Here is a 20,068-nt window from a genome sequence, read left to right as displayed (position 1 = left end):
TTGAATATTGAAAGGAATTCAGCAGTTCTGAGAGACAGAGGGAGTTAATTCCAGCACATCAAAGCCAAAACTGAGCACTTGGATCTTGAACCCATTTCTTTGTACTGCTATATATAGATTCAGCTGCAGATTTCTGGTGTACTATGTGAATTTCTGTAGTTTTGTTGATATGTCATAGAAAGATATCTGATAAGTGACAGAATATCTTAGAGAATGCTAGGAGCGTTATACACGGTGCTTTGACATTCTTCAAAATGCAAATGATCAGCACTGAAGAGCCATTACTGTATCACAGGAGAGTGCTGTTGGATCTGTGGTGCAGGATTTGGATTGGATTATAGACCACAGCAACTTGGACCAACTGTCTTGTATCTCTTGTTCATCTTCAGTTTTGGAGCTTGTGTGGTAACGCCTTGACCCCCAAGCGCGGAGTCTTCGGGAAGACGGGGGACCTGCAGACCATTCTATGCCTGGCCTGTGCACGTGATGAGATCACATACTCGGGGGCACTGAATGGTGATATTTACGTCTGGAAGGGGACCAACCTGGTGCGGAGCGTCCAGGGCGCCCACGGGGTGAGTCTGCTGTTCCTTGTGGTGGTTCCGAGTAGGAAAAACAAACCACTTTCCCAAGCATTTCCCATCATATCAGTATGTTGTCCCCACTGGATATTGAGGCAGGAGGTATTCGTGTTGCTGAGAAACACATATACTGTACTACAGCCACTTTGTCAGACTGCCATGTGAGGAGATGTGTCAGATAGAATGCACCCTGGGGGTATAAAGCAATTTTTTTCACGCAGACACCAGAGTCAATCGTACATTCAAGCACAAAGAGGACACACTCTTAAAGCTACTGTGGGAGGATGGGTGGAGCAGCCCAGAGAAGGAATCAGGACCTTCCAAATGGACAGCTCCCAACAGCCTGCCCCTGACTTAATGGGATGATGAGAACCGGCTGTTGCTATTTCTGAAAGACTTTTGAAGCAGGTGGTCTGAAGACTTGGGGGGTTATTGACTGGGAGGAGAAAAGGACATGTGTGTAATTTCCCCTGGACTTTAGTTTGCTTGTTTTGTGAATGTTTCTTGCCTGCTTCTTGTGCTGAGGGTCCGTTTCCCCAATTTTGTTTTTTTTGGATTTTATTTTGCAAATAAATCCCATTCTCTTCTGAAATTCTGCTGTCCTGCACCTGAATCTTGCCAATGTGGCTGCCTCCATCTCACCACCCGGCTATAATACATTTGAATACACGTCCTTCTGATCAATGTAGTCACCGGCCAACTGGTTTTGCACAAACAAGCTTGTAGCTCTCATAATCTCATAGCAGCTGCAGTGCACAACATCCATCCGTGCCTCACACACACTCACACACGCAAAGAGCCACTAGAGCAGCTCACTGTTGGACACATGCCTACTGCTCCTGCCTATGATTCCTGGCGCTCAGAGACAAAGCTCTGGAAGGTAGTGCCGAGCAGGTCTCAGGCAGGGGGATTGCACTCCTCATGCCTGCTGCCAGTTTCCCATGCACCCCACGGGCATCTTCAGAGTGTAGCTTTCTGGCCCATGCTGTACACCCACGCTGGTGTGGGGGCTGCATTCTGCAGACGGACACACGCCTACTTGCTCTCAGCCTGCTCACTTGCTTGTGCGGCCGTTACGCAACGTGGGCGCATGGTGTGCTTCTGTAGAATGCCTTTTCACAAGGTGGGCTGGTCTGTGGCCACTGGGAATGATGAGGGACTCCTGAAAAAACCCCTGCTAGAGAGCAGGTGGGAGGAAGAGTGTTGCAGCAAAGTTCCATGATGCCTTTAATATGCAGGGAGAAATGGATCAGTTTTTACTGCTTGGGATTAAAGGATAGCTTTTAGCTCAAGAGCTGGGTGCCGATGTGTCGGGGGATGGGTATAAGCATGGCATTCTATCTGAGTCCTCCCCAGGCTTATGGTGGCCTCTTATTGACTTTTCCCTTGCAGAACTACATCTCCCAGCATGCAATGTTTACAGCTCATCTCAAGCCAAAAGTGTGTCTGTTTTTATTTTATGTCATCTGTCCGAAGAAGACTTTCACACCTGTGCATTTACACACAGCTAAAAACTGATTGGAGGATTTAAACTCCTAACATAGGCATCATCTGGCCAGATCTTTACTTATTAGTTTAAAAGAGAACCACCTGTTACGCTGTATAAATCTACATTATTTGATGTCTACCCTGTTGCATTTTGGCAATGAATGTACTTTGTTTGCTTGCAGTGTGAAAAGTGGGACTCACACCCAGGTTTCTTCCATGGCCTCACCTTCCAAAGTTGACACCCTGTCATCTCTCTCCAGTCAGGGATTTTTAGTATGAACGCCTGTGAGGAGGGCTTCGCCACAGGGGGCCGGGATGGCTGCGTCCGCCTGTGGGATCTGAATTTCAAACCAATTACGGTGATTGATCTCAGGGAAACAGACCAAGGCTATAAAGGTGATACATGTTTCTCACTGACCTGTCTCCCTGCCCCCTGACTAACAAGAAGTTTCCCTGTTTCACCCAAAGACATTCTATATGTTCCCAACCTGTCTTTGCTTTGTTGCCTCCCTGTTTCAGTTTAAAGGAGGAACACTTAACCCCGTTACCACCAAAGACATAAATACTCACACCCATCACATTTCTGAAATTTTCATGGTATACTTTGCCATTCCCTGGTTTTCTTATCATACGTGAAAATACTTGACCCGTGACCCGTTGTAAGTAGTGTATACAGCAGTGTAAGTCACCTTGGTCAATAAGGTGTGAAGGCTGATAACACTACATAGAGTTCATTGGAAGTCGATTTGGAGAAAAGCGTCTGCTAAATGAATAAACGTAAATGTAAATGTACTTGCTTACTAAAGGGATTTTATACAGAATTACATTTTTTTTCACTCTTCAAGCGAATGAATCAGTTCATTCTGATTGGCATATTCCTATACCAAGATGCATTTTTATAGTTTCCCTCCTCCTTATGCATATTACAAGCACATTTTTCCAGTTACTTGTCAATGTAATAACTGTGGTGTGTAGTACAGCAGAGATAAAAACTCTGTCTGAAAATAGCCTGTTCATGATAGTTAATGTAGTATTCTGATATCTGCAGTGTCAACTCCAGTGAATTTGGAAAATATTCAACCCCTCCATTTTTCTACATTTTTTATGTCGCAGCCTTTTTTGCTGAAATCATTCAAGTTCATTTTCCCTCATCAATCTACACTCAATACCCCATCATGACAAAGTGAAAGCAGGATTTTAGAAATTTCCCCGAATTCATTAAAAATAAAAACTGAAACATAACGTTGACATAATTATTCAGATCCTGTGCTGTGACTCTTGAAAATTAACTCAAGTGCATCTCATTTCTATTGATCATCTTTGAGATGTTTCTACACCTTGGTTGGAGTCCACCTGTGGTAAATTCAGTGGATTGGACATGATTTGGTAACGCCTGTCTAAATAAGGTCCCACAGCTGACAATGTGTATCAGAGCAAAGCCAAGCCATGAGGTCAAAGAAGTTGCCTGTAGGGCTTAGAGACAGGATTGTGTGGAGGCACAGATCTTAGGAAGGCTACAAAAACTTCCTGCAACATTGAAGGTTCGCAGGAGCACAGTGGCCTTCACATTTCTTAAATGGAGGAAGACTGGAACAACCATGACTCTTCCTAGAGCTAGTTGTCTGGCTAAACTGAAGAATCAAGGGGAGGAGGGGCTTGGTGAGTGAGGTGACCAAGAACTATCGTCACTCTGGGTGAGCTCCAGAAATCCTGTGTGGAAATGGGAGAAACTTCCAGAGAAACAACCATCACCCCAACACTCTACTGATCTGGGCTTTATGGCAGAGTGGCCAGATGGAAGCCTCTCCTCAGCAAAAGATACACGAAGGCTCGCTTGAAGTTTGCAAAAAGGCACCTAAAGGACTCTCAGACTGTGAGAAACTAATACTCTCTGGTCTGCTGGAACCGAGATTGAACTGTTTGGTCTTAATTCTAAGTGTCATGTCTGGAGACTCATCAGCTGTGCAATATCATCCCAACAGTGAAGCATAGTGGTGGCAGCATCATGCTGTGGGGTTGTTTTGCAGCAGCAGAGACTGGGAGACTAGTCAGGGTCAAGTAAAAGCTGAGTGGAGCAAAGTACAACGATATTCTTAATGAAAACCTGCTACAGAGCACTCTGAACCTTAGACTGGGCCAATGGTTTACCTTTCAACATGACAATGACCATAAGCACAAAGCAAAGACACCACAGGAGTGACTTACAGAGAACTCTGTGAATCTCCTTAAGTGGCCCAGCCAGAGCCCGGACTTGTACCCAGTTGAACATCTCAGGAGAGATCTGGACATAGTTGTCTACCAACATCACCTGCCTAACCTGATCGAACTACAGAGGATCTACAGAGAAGAATGGCAAAAAATCCCCGAATATTGGTGTGCAAAGCTTGTTGCCTCATATCTGGGAAGACTCGAGGATATAATTGCTGCCGAAGGTGCTTCAAGTAAGTACTAAGTAAAGGGTCTGAATACTTATATAAATGCGATGTTTCAGTGTCTTATTTTTAATAAATTTGCAAAAATTTCTAAAATCCTGTTTCATCCTATTTATCCTTTGTCATTTCGGGGTATTGAGTGTAGGCTGAGGGGAAAAATGAGTTTAAACGATTTTAACATTAGGCAGCAACATAAAAAATTTAAAAAAGTGAAAGGCTCTGAATATTTTCTGAATGCACTGTATTATTGACACCTGTTATCATGTCAGTCCTTCCCCTCCAGTAAGAACATTCTGACCTAGACACCCTCAGGCTCTCTGTTCAGGCACAAGACCTACATAGGGAGTGCAAAACCTACTTATTAAACTGAGATTCATATTAATGGCATTGCTTGTGCCTTGCCCTTAAATTAACAATGCTCAAAGTTATACTGAAAGGATCCATCCTTCCCAACATGGTCCTGTCCAGTCTTGACAGTGATGGCTCATTGCGGGTGGGTCTGAGTTACTAATTAGTGGTTTGTCTTTCTCCCCCCTGTCTGTATTGTTTGGTATGGCCACACCAACCCAACAGTAACTAGAGGTGAAAATTGCAGAGGTGGGTAACAGCGATGAGGGTTCTATAAATAATGGTTGTCCTCATTATGCTGTGCATAGTAGTCATTGTATTATGACCTGTTTGTAACTTAATACAACGTTTATATATGTATGTATATACGTATGTATGTATATATGTGTGTGTGTATATGTATATATATATGTGTATATACATATATACACACACACACACACATTCCCTCGTCACTTGTTTGTATTTACTTACATTCCAGTGTTGATTCTCTGCTGGCATCATGCTCACAACAAACATAACCGACATGGTGTTTTCTCTGTGTTGTGTTTCATGTGAAGAGCCCCCATCTCTTCTTAAACTTAAGCTCACGACCCTCTTGGTGTGTCTGTGTGTATTTGTGTGTGCACCCATAGGGCTCTCGGTGCGCAGCGTCTGCTGGCGCGGTGACCACATTCTTGTGGGCACCCAGGACAGCGAGATCTTCGAGGTGGTTGTCCACGACCGCACCAAGCCCTTCCTCATCATGCAGGGCCACTGTGAGGGTGAACTGTGGGCACTAGCCGTGCATCCAACCAAGCCCCTGGCCATGACTGGCAGTGATGACCGCTCTGTCAGGTAGGTGCCTCCCCCACGAAGAAACCTCTTTGCGTGTTGCTCGAAGATGGGTGCAGTGAGCCGCATGGCCCAGTGACCAAAGCGCTGCAACATTTGCGGTTTTCCTGTTCAGTTCTTTTACCAACTGCCATTGAACCATTTCCCATTTTTCTCCCAAACACCAGCTAAAGTACTTTTTTTTCCCCACTTCTGGCAGTGTCAGCCTTTTAATGGCTTCCTGTCATAGGCATGACAAGTCATGAGAAGTCACCCATTCATGGTGCAAAAAGCAGGGAAAGTGAAAAACATCCATAATGTGTAAGAAGCTCAAATTCAGCTGCAGATGTTTTCTTTCTCAGTACAAAAAAGATCAGAATGGTGTCATGGGATGTGGGCAGGCCATTACACACACACACACACACACACACACACACACACACACACACACATTGAAATCACTTGTCCCAAGCGGGGTCACGGTGACCTGGAGCCTAACCTGGCAACCCAGGGCGCAAGACTAGCGGGGGAGGGGACACACCCAGGACGGGACACCAGTCCATCGCAAGGCACCCCAAGTGGGACTCAAACCCCAGACCCAGCAGAGAAAAGGACCCAGCCAAATCCACTGCGCCGCTGCACCACCACGCCCCCCTTCAGGCCATTACAGTCCGCAGCAAAGTTTAGCCAAGGTTATCAGTTCTAACTGGGGTGGGTGGGTTCGAAGATAATTCTGTCTCATCCTCAGTAGCTTTCATCCCCCGCTTTTCACAGGATATGGAGCCTCGTTGACCATGCGCTCATCGCTCGCTGCAACATGGAGGAGCCTATCCGGTGCGCAGCTGTTAGCACGGATGGCATCCACCTGGCACTTGGCATGAAGGATGGCTCCTTCACTGTCCTGCGTGTCAGGTATGCATCATGGGCAGTAAAGGAGACTGACTGAGTAAGGAGGGTCACACAGGGGAATGCAGCCAAGTTGAGAGACCACCTGGGTTAGCTGGATAGTCAAGGACCCGTTGCGTTTTAGAGTTTGTGTCAACTATCATATATGTCCATGCACAATATTTCACAGTACTTTCTAATCTTTGCATAACAAGTGTACAGGTGGTCCCTGATTTACGATGGGGTTACGTTCCCCGAAAGCCATCAGAAGTTGAAAATATCGTAAGTCGGAGATGTATTTAATACACCTAATACACACCTCTGCGTGACAGTCTTGGAGATGCGGATTGCTGCCGCTGCCCAGCATCGCGAGAGAGTATCACTACTCGTATCACTTACCCAGGAAAAAATCTAAATTCAAAATTCGAAGTCCAGTTTCTACTGAATGTCTGTCACCAGCTCATTATCGTAAAGTCGAAAAAATCGTAAGTCGAACCATCATAAATCGGGGACCACCTGTATATATTTACTTTTATGTCGTGCTGTCTGTATTTGCGATGACCAGCTACATACACTGTAAAACACTTGCAAGAACAGGGTGATAGACCTTTAAGATATCTTAACATACAATGAGGCTGTTGATTCTTATCTAAGAATTTTAAAACCATTATAGCTGTTTTATAGAGTAAATTCAATTCTAGCTAAAGTGGGTGGCATGGTGGCACAGCGAGTAGTGCTGCTGTCTCATAGTGCCTGGGTGGTGCAGCAGGATGTGGGTTTGATCCCTGCTCAGTCTGTGTGGGTTTCCTTGGAGTACTTTGGTTTGCTCTCACAGTCTGAAGACACCCTGTTCAGGTTCCACTGATGTATGGATGAGTGAACTGTTGCAAGTAGTGTATCTAGCAGTGTAATCACTGTGGTGAATAAGATGTATGGGCTGATAACACTACATAGAGTTCATTGGAAGTCAATTTGGAGAAAAGTGTCTGCTAAATAAAGTAAAGTAAGTGGTTTTATTCCAGAAATGAACACCGGCTGTGGTCAAAACAGATCTAGATCCTAGGATGGGGAGCCTGTTCTGTATATCACCATGTGCAGCTGATGTACTCAGTCCTTTTCTAAGGAGTGCCTCTCTGGTTGACCTTCCCACAGGGACATGACGGAGGTGGTGCACATCAAGGACCGTAAGGAGGCCATCCACGAATTGAAGTACTCCCCCGATGGGGCTCACCTGGCTGTGGGCTCCAACGATGGCCTGGTGGACATCTATGGGGTGGTACAGCGCTACAAGAAGGTGGGCGAGTGCGCAGCCTCTGGCAGCTTCATAACACACATGGACTGGTCCGCTGACAGCAAGTACCTGCAGACCAACGACGGTGCCGGCAAGAGGTTCTTCTATAGAATGCCAAGTAAGAGCCATGTTGTTGGACAGAGCGGTTGCAAACCTGCTGCTCTGGCCAAGACATCCACCTCATAGTACAGGATAAGATCCGGCTAAATGTTTTTTTGGACAAATAGCCTTATTGTATGCATTTTGTTTCCTGAAATTGCCTTTGGTGACTTCACTGTAATTCATTTTTCCAACTGGTTACTGTTTAATTGACAGTCACATAATGTGGTCGATTGGGGATAGTTACCGTGTTTCTTCATAGATAGGAAAGATATGGCGAGTTAGATTGTGCTACTTAGTAGAGATGCAATACTTTGTCAGACTCCTTCTGCATCAACTCATCTGAACACATTTGTCACTCCACGTTAATGAGACCCTCAGTGCTAAGGGAACCTCAACTCCTTCCCCCCGCTATCTAATAATAGAGCAAGAACATATTTAGTTTAGTAAAATTTTTTCTGAGAGGCAGCACACATTTCTGCTTTGCATGTGCTCTTTCCTTTTTTGAGCGGGTCCCGTTTTCCTCCTTAGCTGCATCACCCGTTTGTGGACCACTGACTTGTGGACATTGTGACTGCAGACCACACATCTGTCCTCCGTTTGCTTGAGCTGGTATTTCACCCCCCCCCCCCCCGCTTAGGTGGCAAAGAGGTCACCAACAAGGAGGAGATTAAGATGGTGCAGTGGGCTACGTGGACCTGTGTCCTGGGACCAGAGGTCAATGGCATTTGGCCCAAGTATTCCGAAATCAATGACATTAACTCTGTGGATGCCAACTTCAACAATCAAGTACTCGTGACAGCTGATGATTATGGATTAGTAAAGCTTCTACGGTACCCTTGTGTAAGGAAAGGTATGTTTTGTTTCTGCTGAATCTTTTAATTATACTGTGAAAGTCTTGTTTCTTTGAAGTTATACTATCTCTGACTCTCTGACTGTTTTAAAGCCATTAGCACTGGATAAAATAGCAGTGCTTTATTTCTTTTGGTTCTAGGTGCAAAGTTTAAAAAATATTTAGGTCATTCTGCCCATATAACCAACGCCAGGTGGTCGCATGACTACCAGTGGGTGATTACTATTGGTGGAGCCGATCACTCTGTATTCCAGTGGAAGTTCATCCCAGAAAGAAAACCTAAAGATGCCCTTCACATAGCTCCCCAAGGTACGTCTCTGTTCCTCTCCTGATTGTTGCTTCACCAGTGGGACTCTGATTGTGATTTATATGCATAGCCTTACTACATACGCTCATAACACTGAGTGACGTATCTAGAAGAGACACCCTGTTGCCTTGGTGATGCATCACCTCCAGTCATGTCTCTCGAGTTCTTTGAGGGCAGGCAAGCTACAGAATGTTCCATCTTCTGCATTATTAAATTAATAATAGTGGCTTCACACCCAATTCCATAAGGTTTATGGACTGACAAAAGTACATACTAACCCTATTCTTAGTAGAGGGAACACTATAGTGTAGTCTCCATCCATCGTCAATAACTGCTTGTGCCGAGCCGGACTCTACGGGTTGCAAGGCCAAACGGGGAGGAGACACACCCTGGATGGGCCGCCACTCCGTTGCAAGGCACCACGAGCAGAGCTCAAACCCCAGATCCGCCACAGAGTGAACACTGGCCAAACCCACCACGCCACCATGCCCCCCACAGTGTAGTCTCTGCTGCACAATGGGAAGTAGATCAAACCATTTTGCTAATGACCATTCCACTAAATTGTCCTAATGCTAGGCTATATTTAATGTGCCTGCTCTGGGATTTCTCTAAATCAGCATTCCACCTTGCCTACTTGAGCAATACCATCGTGACAGTGAGCAGCGCTTCTGCACTACATTTACATTTACATTTATTCATTTAGCAGACGCTTTTGTCCAAAGCAACATACATCTCAGCAAAAGTACAATTAATGTATTACATTAAGAGAAGGAGACAGCTGCAGACATGAAAGTCTCAAGCAAACCTAGTTTGTTCCCTACCACTTGCTGCACCGAGGTTCATCGTTCGAGTAGGTGCATAAGACACAGGATAGATAAATCCCGATACCTTCCCACCATTTTCTTTTTTTTTTTTTTTTTTAAATGTTGTAAGATAAGTGGGGGTGCGGTGGCGCAGTGGGTTGGACTGGGTCCTGTTCTCCAGTGGGTCTGGGGTTTGAGTCCCGCTTGGGGTGCCTTGCGGCGGATTGGCGTCCTGTCCTGGGTGTGTCTCCTCCCCCTCTGGCCTTACGCCCTGTGTTGCCGGGTAGGCTCCGGTTCCCCACGACCCCATCTGGGACAAGCGGTTCTGAAAGTGTGTGTGTGTGTGTGTGTGTGTGTGTGTGTGTGTGTGTGTGTGTGTGTGTGTGTTACAAGATACACAAATGAGCAGTACAATACCAGAGTAATGGCTGAATAAAGGTTGTATCTGGGGATGCTTCTAGAGTTACGATGCGTGAACAGTTACACTGTAAATGAGCTGGAGAGATCTTGGGTGAAGTGGATCTGAAAAAGGTAGGTTTTCAGACCCTTCTTGATAATAGATAGAGTTTCCGCAGTTCTGAGTGACAGGGGAAGATCATTCCACCACAATGGACCCAGAACCGAGAACCTCTGAGCTTTGCCTTTCGTGCGCGGGACCACCAAGCGAGCAGAAGTAGATGAATGAAGGAGCCTGGCTGGGGTGTACCGGTTGATTAAGTCTTGTAAATAGTTGGGAGCAGTTCTATTGATGCATTTGTAGACAATAACTAGGGTCTTGAATTTGATCCGGGCATCTATAGGAAGCCAGTGCAGAGAAATGAGTAGAGGAGATACATGGGAGCGCTTTGGCAAATCAAACACAACTCGTGCAGCAGCATTCTGTAGAAGCTGCAGAGGTTTGATGGCATTAGCAGGAAGGCCACACAGAAGAGAGTTGCAGTAGTCCAGACGGGAAGTCATCATAGCCTGGACAAGTAGTTGGGCAGAATCAGTAGTGAGGTAAGGATGGATCCTACGAATATTATGCAGGATGTATCTGCAGGACCGCGTTGTGGCTTCGATATGTTGAGAGAATGACAGACTCGCATCAGTCATTACTCCCAGACTCTTAGCAAAGGAGCTAGGCGAAATGAGTGAGTTGTCCAGTTTGATCGAGAGGTCATGACAAAAGGATAGGCCAGCTGGGAGGTAAAGAATCTCTGTTTTGAAGAGGTTGAGCTGGAGGTGGTGATTGTACATCCATGAAGAGATGTCCGACAGGCAGGCAGCAATGCGTGCGGAGATGTCTGATGCACCAGGTGGAAAGGAGAGGAAGAGGTGGGTATTATCAGCATAGCAGTGGTATTTGAATCCATGGGAGGCTATGACCAGACCGAGGAAAGAGGTGTAGATGGAGAAACGAAGAGGACCCAATACCGAGCCCTGCGGAACACCGGTTGAGAGAGGCAGAGGAGAAGAACGAGAGCTCCGCCAGACCACTTGATAGGATCTGTCAGAGAGGTAGGATTCAAACCATTTTAGTGCCGCACCTTTGATCTCAAGCTGGTTAAGAGAGGAGAGTAGAATCCAGTGATTGACAGTGTCGAATGCTGCAGACAGATGGAGGAGAATGAGGACCGAGAAGAGGATGGCAGCTCTAGCAGCTTGGAGAGCGTCAGATACCGCCAGAAGGGCAGTCTCAGTTGAGTGACCAACTTTAAAACCAGACTGATAACCATCGATGAGATGGTTCCGGGTGAGGAAATGAGACAGTTGATCACAGACTGCCCGCTCTAGGGTTTTAGACAGGAAAGAGAGGAGAGAGAGCGGTCTGTAATTTTCAACCAGATTGGGGTCCAGGGAGGATTTTTCAACAGAGGTGAAATTAGATAGAGCAGTTTTGAAGGCAGCTGGGAAACAGCCAGAGGAGAGTGAGGAGTTGATGATAGAAGAGATGAAGGAGAAGAGTTGCGGGGAAATCTTCTGAAGGAGTGATGATGGGATCGGATCAAGCAAGCAGGTGGTGGCTCTGCGCAATATCAGGAGGTCAGCGAACTTCAGATTCAGAGAGCGGCTTGAAGTTGGAGAGGATAGCTTTGCAGGGAGGTCCAGCGCGAACCGGGCGGGTTGATGGTGAGAATTTATCAGTGATCGCTTTGACTTTGTCTCTGAAAAACAAAGCAAAGTCAGGGTGGAAGAGGAGGAGGTGGCGGGGGACACAGAAGGGATGAGAAGGTGGCAAAGAGTCTGTGCGGTTTTTTGGATGCAGACAGTATTTTGTTGTGGAAAAAGGAGGTTTTAGCTGAAGAGACAGCAAACTGAAAAGCAGCTAATAGTGACTGGTAAGCATCCAGGTCCGATGGAGTTTTGGATTTACGCCATCTTTGCTCTGCAGCCCGCGGTTTGGTCCTGTTAGCACGTAACATATCAGACAGCCATGGGGTAGCAATGGGGTGTGCTGGTCTAGAAGACAGAGGACAGAGAGAGTCAAGGGTGGAAGACAGGACAGAGAGGAAAGTGTTAGTGGCATCATCTGTAGATAGATCTGAGAATTGTGGAGCAGAAGGGAGAACGGCCAGAGTAGAAGAGGCAAAGCAGAAAGATGAGAGAGATTTTAAGTTGCGGCAAAAGGTGACAACGGGTGCAGGAAGAGACGAAGAGTGAATGATGAGGAAGGATTGAAAGGAAATGAAGAAGTGGTCAGAGACATGCAGTGGAGTGACAGAGAGAACGGGATAGCCACAGTTGAGGGAAAATACAAGGTCAAGACAATTGCCCGCTTTATGAATAGCAGGGGATTGGGACAGGGAGCAATCAAAGGACTGTAGGAGCAACAGAAGGCTGCTTGCATGGTCATCGACTTGCAGGTTGAAGTCACCCAGGAGAATCAGCGGAGAGTTATCCCCTGGCAGAGAGCTCAACAAGATGTCACGGTCATCCAGGAAGCGGCCAAGAGGGCCAGGAGAGCGATAAAGAACAACCACAACAAGAGTGATTGGGGCAGTGATAGAGACAGCATGCCATTCAAAGGAGGACAGATCATGCAAGGGAAGAGGAAGAATAGAGTATTCCCACCGGGGAGAGATGAGCAGGCCTGTGCCTCCACCTCTGCCGGAGGAACGAGAGGTGTGAGAGAAGGAGTAGTGGCGGAGTTGTCTGGGGTGATCCAGGTTTCAGTTAGGGCCAGGAGGTCCAGTGAGAGATGGGAGGCATAGGCTGGTATGAAGTCAGCTTTTCTCACAGCAGACTGGCAGTTCCAGACTGGCAGTCCGGCCATCACAACATGCTGATGGGTTGCTCGATGAATCAGGGGCATCACCCAAGCTGAGAAAGACTACTCTGTCCTAGTTTGAGGTGTGCTTAATGGGAAGTGACAGCCTGAGGTCTCCCTGGAGTTCTCCATCTTCCCCACTTCCAGTTGGGCTTTTAAGGTGGCATTCCATGCAGGTTAACATCTGCAAGGTGACAGACCTGTTTTCTCAATGTCATTGACTATGCTGGCTACTTGCAGAGACGCTGGTGGACTCCAACAGTGAAGAGTCTGACTCAGACCAATCCGACGTTCCTGAGATGGACTCTGAAATTGAGCAGGAGACTCAGCTCACTTACCGGCGCCAGGTTTGTGTCCAGACATCATATACAGTAGCCGCGTGTGACACTGCATATGTGTTCAAGAGAGATCATTCAATCAGCCGTTATAATAATCCTTGAACTGGTCCTTTTGTCTTATATAAAGGATTGAAACCTAAGTATGAAAAGAAATTTTTAAGAGAAGCATATTAATGCAAAAGTACTTAACTATTTGCCATTGATTTTTTTCAGATTAAGGAATGATAGCTAGGCGGAAATGTGTAATAAATGTCAATCAAAGAGAAGTGTTACACAAAAGAGTTTTCATGAATCTTGTTTATAAACAACTGAACCCTTGATAAAAGGTCAAACCACTAGTATAATCTTGTGTGGGGTGTTCACAGCAAACCTCCCACACCTTATCTCCACCTGTGACGCCAAGTCCAAGGGATGCCAAAAAGTGTGGGAGGAAGGGTTGGAAGTGTTGAAGTCTGGAATTTAAACTGTAGTCTCACAGACCCTAAACCTCCTACCTCAGATTGTTACATTTATTAAAGGATTTTGAATGTGTTCATCTTATCTAAAACATTTGGGGCGAAGTAAGATATTTTTTCATAGTCTTCTCAAATATTAGTACATTTCGGTTTTATCAGGACACAGATTGATTGGATTTTTCCCTTGTCCAGGTTTACAAAGAAGATCTACCTCAGCTTAAAGAGCAGTGCAGGGAAAAGCACCGGGCAACGTCCATCAAGAAGCGGGAGAGGGCACCGACAAGTGCTCTGAAGCTCCACTTCATTCATGGGTGAGAAAGTCATGCTCATCACCTTTAGGTTTTTTCTCTGACGGTCTGAATGTGACTGAATAGTTTGCAGGTATTCAGTCTGTAGGGTGTTGGCTCAGTCAATGGTGCAAGGCCTATAAGATGCCGATGGGGGGAGGGATGAAATTCTCATTTCACCTGCCCTTTAACAAGATCTTCAGCCGGACAAAGTCCATCGTGCTGGGAGCTGTCCGGTGTGCTCGTCCTGATTTGGCCTTTTCTTATTTCCTTGCAATTGGACTGGTATACCAGCTACAGGGGCTACGACTGCAGGAGTAACCTGTTCTACACCCAGACTGGGGAAATTGTGTACCACGTGGCGGCAGTTGGGATCATTTATAATCGGCAGCAGAACACACAGCGCTTCTACCTTGGTCATGATGACGACATCCTCTGTCTTGCCATCCACCCCCTGAAGGACTATGTAGCCACTGGACAGGTATCAATGCAATCATGTTGGGGTCATAGTTTGGAAAGGATCCCTTGATTACATTTGTATCTGTACAGCTTTGCCTTTATTGTATACTGTAGGCCTTATGAAATAAATTGGATACAGAGCTCAAGAAGAAGAGAAGCAGATCAGTCATACTTATGTAACTGTTGCTACTGGCCAGTACATTCAGTTTTGTGCTGATAAAAGTTTCTGTCTCATGCATGTTTTTTGCGAGTGTGAAATTAGTTACATTTTTTCCCTGCCGTTTGAACAGGTTGGGCGAGATTCCTCAATCCACATATGGGACACAGAAATGCTGAAACCAATGTCAGTACTAAAGGGATATCATCAGTACGGGGTGTGCGCTCTGGATTTTTCCGGTAACGGCTTAATTCTGTGTATCAAGAGAGTATAAATCTGTACCTATGGGTTTCTGTTTTCATACATTTTCCGTTTATGATGTAAGGTCCAATACCCAAGGAGCATCACAGTAACTAGAATGGAATTCACCCAAAATAAGTCTTTTACAGTCGTCTGTAACTCCTATCGTTAGCTAAATTAGTGTGCGGTCACCACAAACCAAGTGTATAAAACACATTTCTCACTGCAGTACAGAATATGGAATTGTTTTAATTCATGTTGCTCACTTTAAGTGCTTCAAGCTGTGCTCTGGTTTCGTAGCGCTGGATGTTACTATGGAGTTGGTTGTTATAATGGCAGCTGGAGCTGTTAGAAAAGGTAACAGGATGGTCCTGTTTTTCCTGACAGCTGATGGCAAACGTCTGGTGTCCATTGGGCTGGATGATAATCACACCATCATCCTGTGGGACTGGAGGAAGGGAGAAAAGCTCTCAGCCATCAGGTGAGCACACTATACATCCCAGCTGTTGAAGATGAAGATATTAAAACCTGCATTTCTCATTTGTGAGCCCTGCAGAAGAGAAAATTGCATTTCTTTTTACAGAGATGACTACGTTACTGTACGTACCTCCTGATATGTTGTAAATATCATGGCCTAGTGGAGTAGAGAATTTTTTTCATGGTGTGGACAGAAACTTTTGTTTTATGAAATAATCATGGTGGTCAAATGCTCTATGGTAGATCCAGGTGTTGCTCCAATTTATACCTTCAACAGGCTGCTTCCTTTTTCGCCCGATGAATCACGCAGTTTTTCATAGCAAAGGTAGCACGTGCTGATGAGTCCTGTCATTGGTCATTTGAGAGAAATTACTCAAGATGTAATGGAACTGCTTATATGTGCCCCCCCCAAAAAAAATTACTAGGAAGGTGATCAGGAATCGTCAATATTCGGATAAAGTTTTATGCCGCCACTTGTGTGATGAACACTGATTCATATGGTGGAAAGAAGCAAATTGCCCTTAAGAATCACACATCTGCAACATCTGCATCTAAGTGTCTCTTCCTGCTAATATAATGAAAACATTGTATTTTCTATGAGATGTACGTCGCTTCGAAGAAAAGCGTCTGCTAAATGAACACATGTACATGTAAGATACCTTTGCACAAGGCCCCGCACAGCGGCTGCTGGAGAACTGGAAACAGGCAATGGATGTGTGGTACAGCTCAGACCGGGGTTATAGAGTGAACTCTTTGAACTGTACCTTCTCTGTCTAAGTGCCTTCACCAGCACAGTGCAGTTCGTCATGTAATCTGTTAGAGTCCTTAGTGAATGGTGCTCTTTCTGTACTGCAAGAATGCTGAACGCAGCACCTTTACATGGACATTAAATACACAAGACAGAAAATTAAATTCACTGCACTGCAAATGCTAAGAGAAACTGAATAACAGGGTATGGAAAAAAAAAAAACTCATTGCTGATTCAAAGCGTTGTTCCCTTTTCAATCACCTACACTTGGCGCTGCTGTAACTGCCATTATGTAAAAATCTAAACCCCTATGTGTAATAGACACATTTACTATGACAGTTACAACTCTGTCTATACCTGGCAGCAGAAGGGTTGGTGCTTGTACCTTTAGACCCAAAGATTACAGGTTCAAATCCAACTTCCAGTTGTGATACCCTTAAGAAAGGTACTTACCCAAATTGTTCCAGTAAAATTGCCCAGCTGTCTAAATGAATGAATGCTGGTTTGGAGAAAATTGTGTGCAAAGTGGCTGAAACTGACCTCCTTAGAAGTTTAGTATCTTATTTAAAAAATCCACAAAGTTTCAACATACGTCAGAATGAGTTTTACTGGCCAACTGTCCTAATGCACCCAAGGAATCTGCAGTGGTTCTAGATGCATTGAGTAGGGACAAATAGTTGGGTGACAGCTTGTAGTGGTTAGAGCTATTGCTTTTGAACCATAAGGTTGCAGGTTTGAGTCCCACTTCCAGCTGTCCTACCTTTAAGCAAGGTACATACCCTAAATTGCTCTGGCTAAATTCTACAGCTGTATAAATTGGTAAATAATTATAAGTGTGTACCTGTAATAATTGTAACCTTAACAATGTAAATTGCTTTGGAGAAAAGTGTCAGCTGAATGATTAAATCTAAACACACAGCTGACACAGAATACGTAACATATTTAAAGAGTATACAAACACAAGAGTACAAAGTAGTATAAGTACAAAAAATGTAAATATGTAAACTACAAAAAGTGATCAAATATTGTACATATGCCGCGGATGATAAATTAAGCTAGAACCATAATGGGAATGCGGAACCGATTTGATTTGAAGCTAAGTGACTTCAGAAATTGTTTAGTTTTGCATACTTTTTTGAAATATGTTTATTTGTGTATGAAAATATATACAGCATATTAATAAACAATGGAGTGTAATCTTTTGTCTTAATTTTCGCAACCACAAGAAGGGACATGTCTGTTGAAATTAAGGAAATACACACACCCACACTTTCAGAACCGCTCGTCCCATACGGGGTCACAGGGAACCTGAGCCTACCCAGCAACACAGGGCATAAGGCCAGAGGGGGACAGGACACCTGTCTGCCGCAAGGCACCCCAAGCGGGACTCAAACCCCAGACCCACCAGAGAGCAAGACTGTGGGCTAACCCACTGCGCCATTGAGGAAATATTTAAACTAAATTCAAATATGCTTGCCTCTATATTAGTTATATTGCTAAGTAATCTCGCTTTGACTATAACTGTAAAAAATTGCATTGACTTGTCTTGAGGTGTTTATATAGTCAGTGGCTTGGCGTCAATCCACAGCATGAGAACAATTTTGCTAAATTTTACCCTGTGTATAGTGTGCATCTCGAGTTAAAAAAAAAAAAAATGGATAAAGAACTGCACACTGTATGAGATTTTTCGACTCTTGTTCAACTCTCAGCCTACACGCACTTAGATGCGTTTTGCTGCGTCAGCAACATTTCCATCAACTAAAGCAGTCAACACCTGTCCAGTGGGACGGGGCAGGATTGCTGGACCGTTGCTGAATGTGGATTTAACTTTGTAGGCGGTCTCTGTTCAGAGTGCTGCAACACCTGGTGTGCCGCTAACTGTTGCCGCAGCTCCGAAATGTCTTGGAATAGCAAGGGTCCTTCGCAGTTCCCCTCTGGGAGATGGGAAATTATGTGTCTGATTCTCAGGCCCAGTGGCCCAGCTCCCTCTGCAGGCTGGGCTTCAGTCAGAGGGCTATAAGAGTGAAGCCCTTGAATGAGCCTGAGGTTCCTACATACTGTGCACCAACCACCTTTGGGTCTCTCTGACTGATTATAAACTGCCCATTTTCAGTTCCTGAGAAGCTCAAGTTCATTCGAAGTTAATTTTATTTATTGTTGCTGTCTCATATTCGTAATTAGATCCCAAAATAACTTTAATCATCCGTTTAATTAGTAAAACTATGTTTGATATTTTGCTTTTCCCAGGGGAAGCAAGGACAAGATTTTTGTTGTCAAAATTAACCCGTATATGCCTGACAAGCTCATCACCGCCGGAATCAAACACATGAAGTTCTGGCACAAAGCAGGTACGACCATGTGAGGTTTCTGTGTGATGGACATCGTGTCTCATGTGCTGGTTATTTAACAGAACATCAGACTGAACTGTGCTCAACGGTCCTTAAACAACCTGACTCGTGCCAGCAGTTTTGAAATGAATACAGTCCTCTGGTCTGGTGTTTGTGATGGTCCAGTGAGGCTTTAGGTGTCCAGGTTCTGACTGTGGGGGGAAGTGAGGTGTTACACCAATTGTGCCCAATGCGGTAAATGCTGCATATCTAGGCGGCGTTCGCTTAATGTTAACATAGTCTCCAACCTGCAGGCGGAGGTCTGATTGGGCGGAAGGGGAACATGGGCAAGACCGAGACCATGATGAGTGCGGTTTATGGCTGGACGGAGGAGATGGTGTTCTCAGGGACATGCACAGGGGACATTTGCATTTGGAGGGACATGTTTCTAGTGAAGACGGTGAAAGCGCATGATGGACCTGTTTTCAGCATGCATGCCCTGGAAAAGGTAAAAGCGACCTCATCAGTGCCTCAGTCCTGCTGTCCACATGGTCACTTTGGGTTGATATAGATCAATACAGTTTACATTCTCAGGCAAGAAGCCATATTTTATTCCAGAGATTTAAAAAAAAAAAAATGCCCTTGGTTGAGTCTCCTGCTTAGTGGACATTAAGCACCAGATTGTTGTGTTTTTTACATTTTTTTTTAATTTGCACCAGTGAAGCTGATCTTTTGTCACTTTGAGTTTGACGTGTAACCACAGAGTATCTTGTTCTTCTGCCCCCAGGGTTTTGTGACGGGAGGGAAGGATGGGGTGGTGACTCTGTGGGACGACACCTTTGAGAGGTGCCTAAAAACCTACGCAATTAAGAGGGCTGTTTTAGCCCCTGGCTCCAAAGGTACCACCCTTTTCTCTTCCAATGATTTCAGCCTCTATTCATAGCTGACCGTAGACTTCGAAAACACCGACCGCCCAGCAGTAGGATGGGTTTTTGTCTTTTGTGCTAAACACACTCATTTATGTGAAACTCTGCAGGACTGCTCCTGGAGGACAACCCCTCCATACGTGCCATATCGCTCGGCCATGGCCACATCCTAGTTGGGACCAAAAATGGTGAGATCCTTGAGGTGGACAAAAGCGGCCCCGTCACCTTGTTAGTCCAGGTAAGGGGACAGAACATCAGTCACGGTGGAGGTGTTATACAGCTCTTCAGTAAATGGTGAACTGTAGCTGCTCTCATGGCTCAGAAGCAGTCTCACTGCACAGTTTGTCATCTGTTGGGGGAAGAAGGTCACATCAGGCCAGGTCTGCGCAGGTAAAACGGAAGGCTGTAGCAGGGCAGCTGAGAAACTGACACATAATACAATAAAAACCGTCAGCAGTCGGATGTTCATTTGCTCCACGCAGTCCCCTTCCATGCACTTTCTTC

General features: G+C 45.2%; 1 protein-coding gene across 2 annotated transcripts in view; it reads left to right on the top strand.

Annotated features, from left to right (window-relative positions):
- eml5 (EMAP like 5) overlaps positions 1-20,068 on the top strand; it is an 85,527-nt gene that overhangs the window by 33,532 nt on the left and 31,927 nt on the right. For both annotated transcript variants that reach the window (XM_018764075.2, XM_018764073.2), the window contains exons 5-20: positions 390-575; positions 2,330-2,465; positions 5,485-5,686; positions 6,437-6,574; positions 7,700-7,956; positions 8,578-8,790; positions 8,932-9,099; positions 13,391-13,497; positions 14,136-14,254; positions 14,525-14,711; positions 14,980-15,085; positions 15,474-15,567; positions 18,559-18,659; positions 18,953-19,146; positions 19,426-19,537; positions 19,675-19,802. In XM_018764075.2, coding sequence (XP_018619591.2) covers positions 390-575; positions 2,330-2,465; positions 5,485-5,686; positions 6,437-6,574; positions 7,700-7,956; positions 8,578-8,790; positions 8,932-9,099; positions 13,391-13,497; positions 14,136-14,254; positions 14,525-14,711; positions 14,980-15,085; positions 15,474-15,567; positions 18,559-18,659; positions 18,953-19,146; positions 19,426-19,537; positions 19,675-19,802 — 2,448 coding nt within the window. The remainder of the gene's footprint in view (positions 1-389; positions 576-2,329; positions 2,466-5,484; positions 5,687-6,436; positions 6,575-7,699; positions 7,957-8,577; positions 8,791-8,931; positions 9,100-13,390; positions 13,498-14,135; positions 14,255-14,524; positions 14,712-14,979; positions 15,086-15,473; positions 15,568-18,558; positions 18,660-18,952; positions 19,147-19,425; positions 19,538-19,674; positions 19,803-20,068) is intronic.

This window comes from Scleropages formosus, chromosome 15 (assembly GCF_900964775.1).
Source record: "Scleropages formosus chromosome 15, fSclFor1.1, whole genome shotgun sequence".
Classification (NCBI taxonomy): Eukaryota; Metazoa; Chordata; class Actinopteri; order Osteoglossiformes; family Osteoglossidae; genus Scleropages; species Scleropages formosus.
This window is presented reverse-complemented; position numbering and strand designations above follow the sequence as displayed.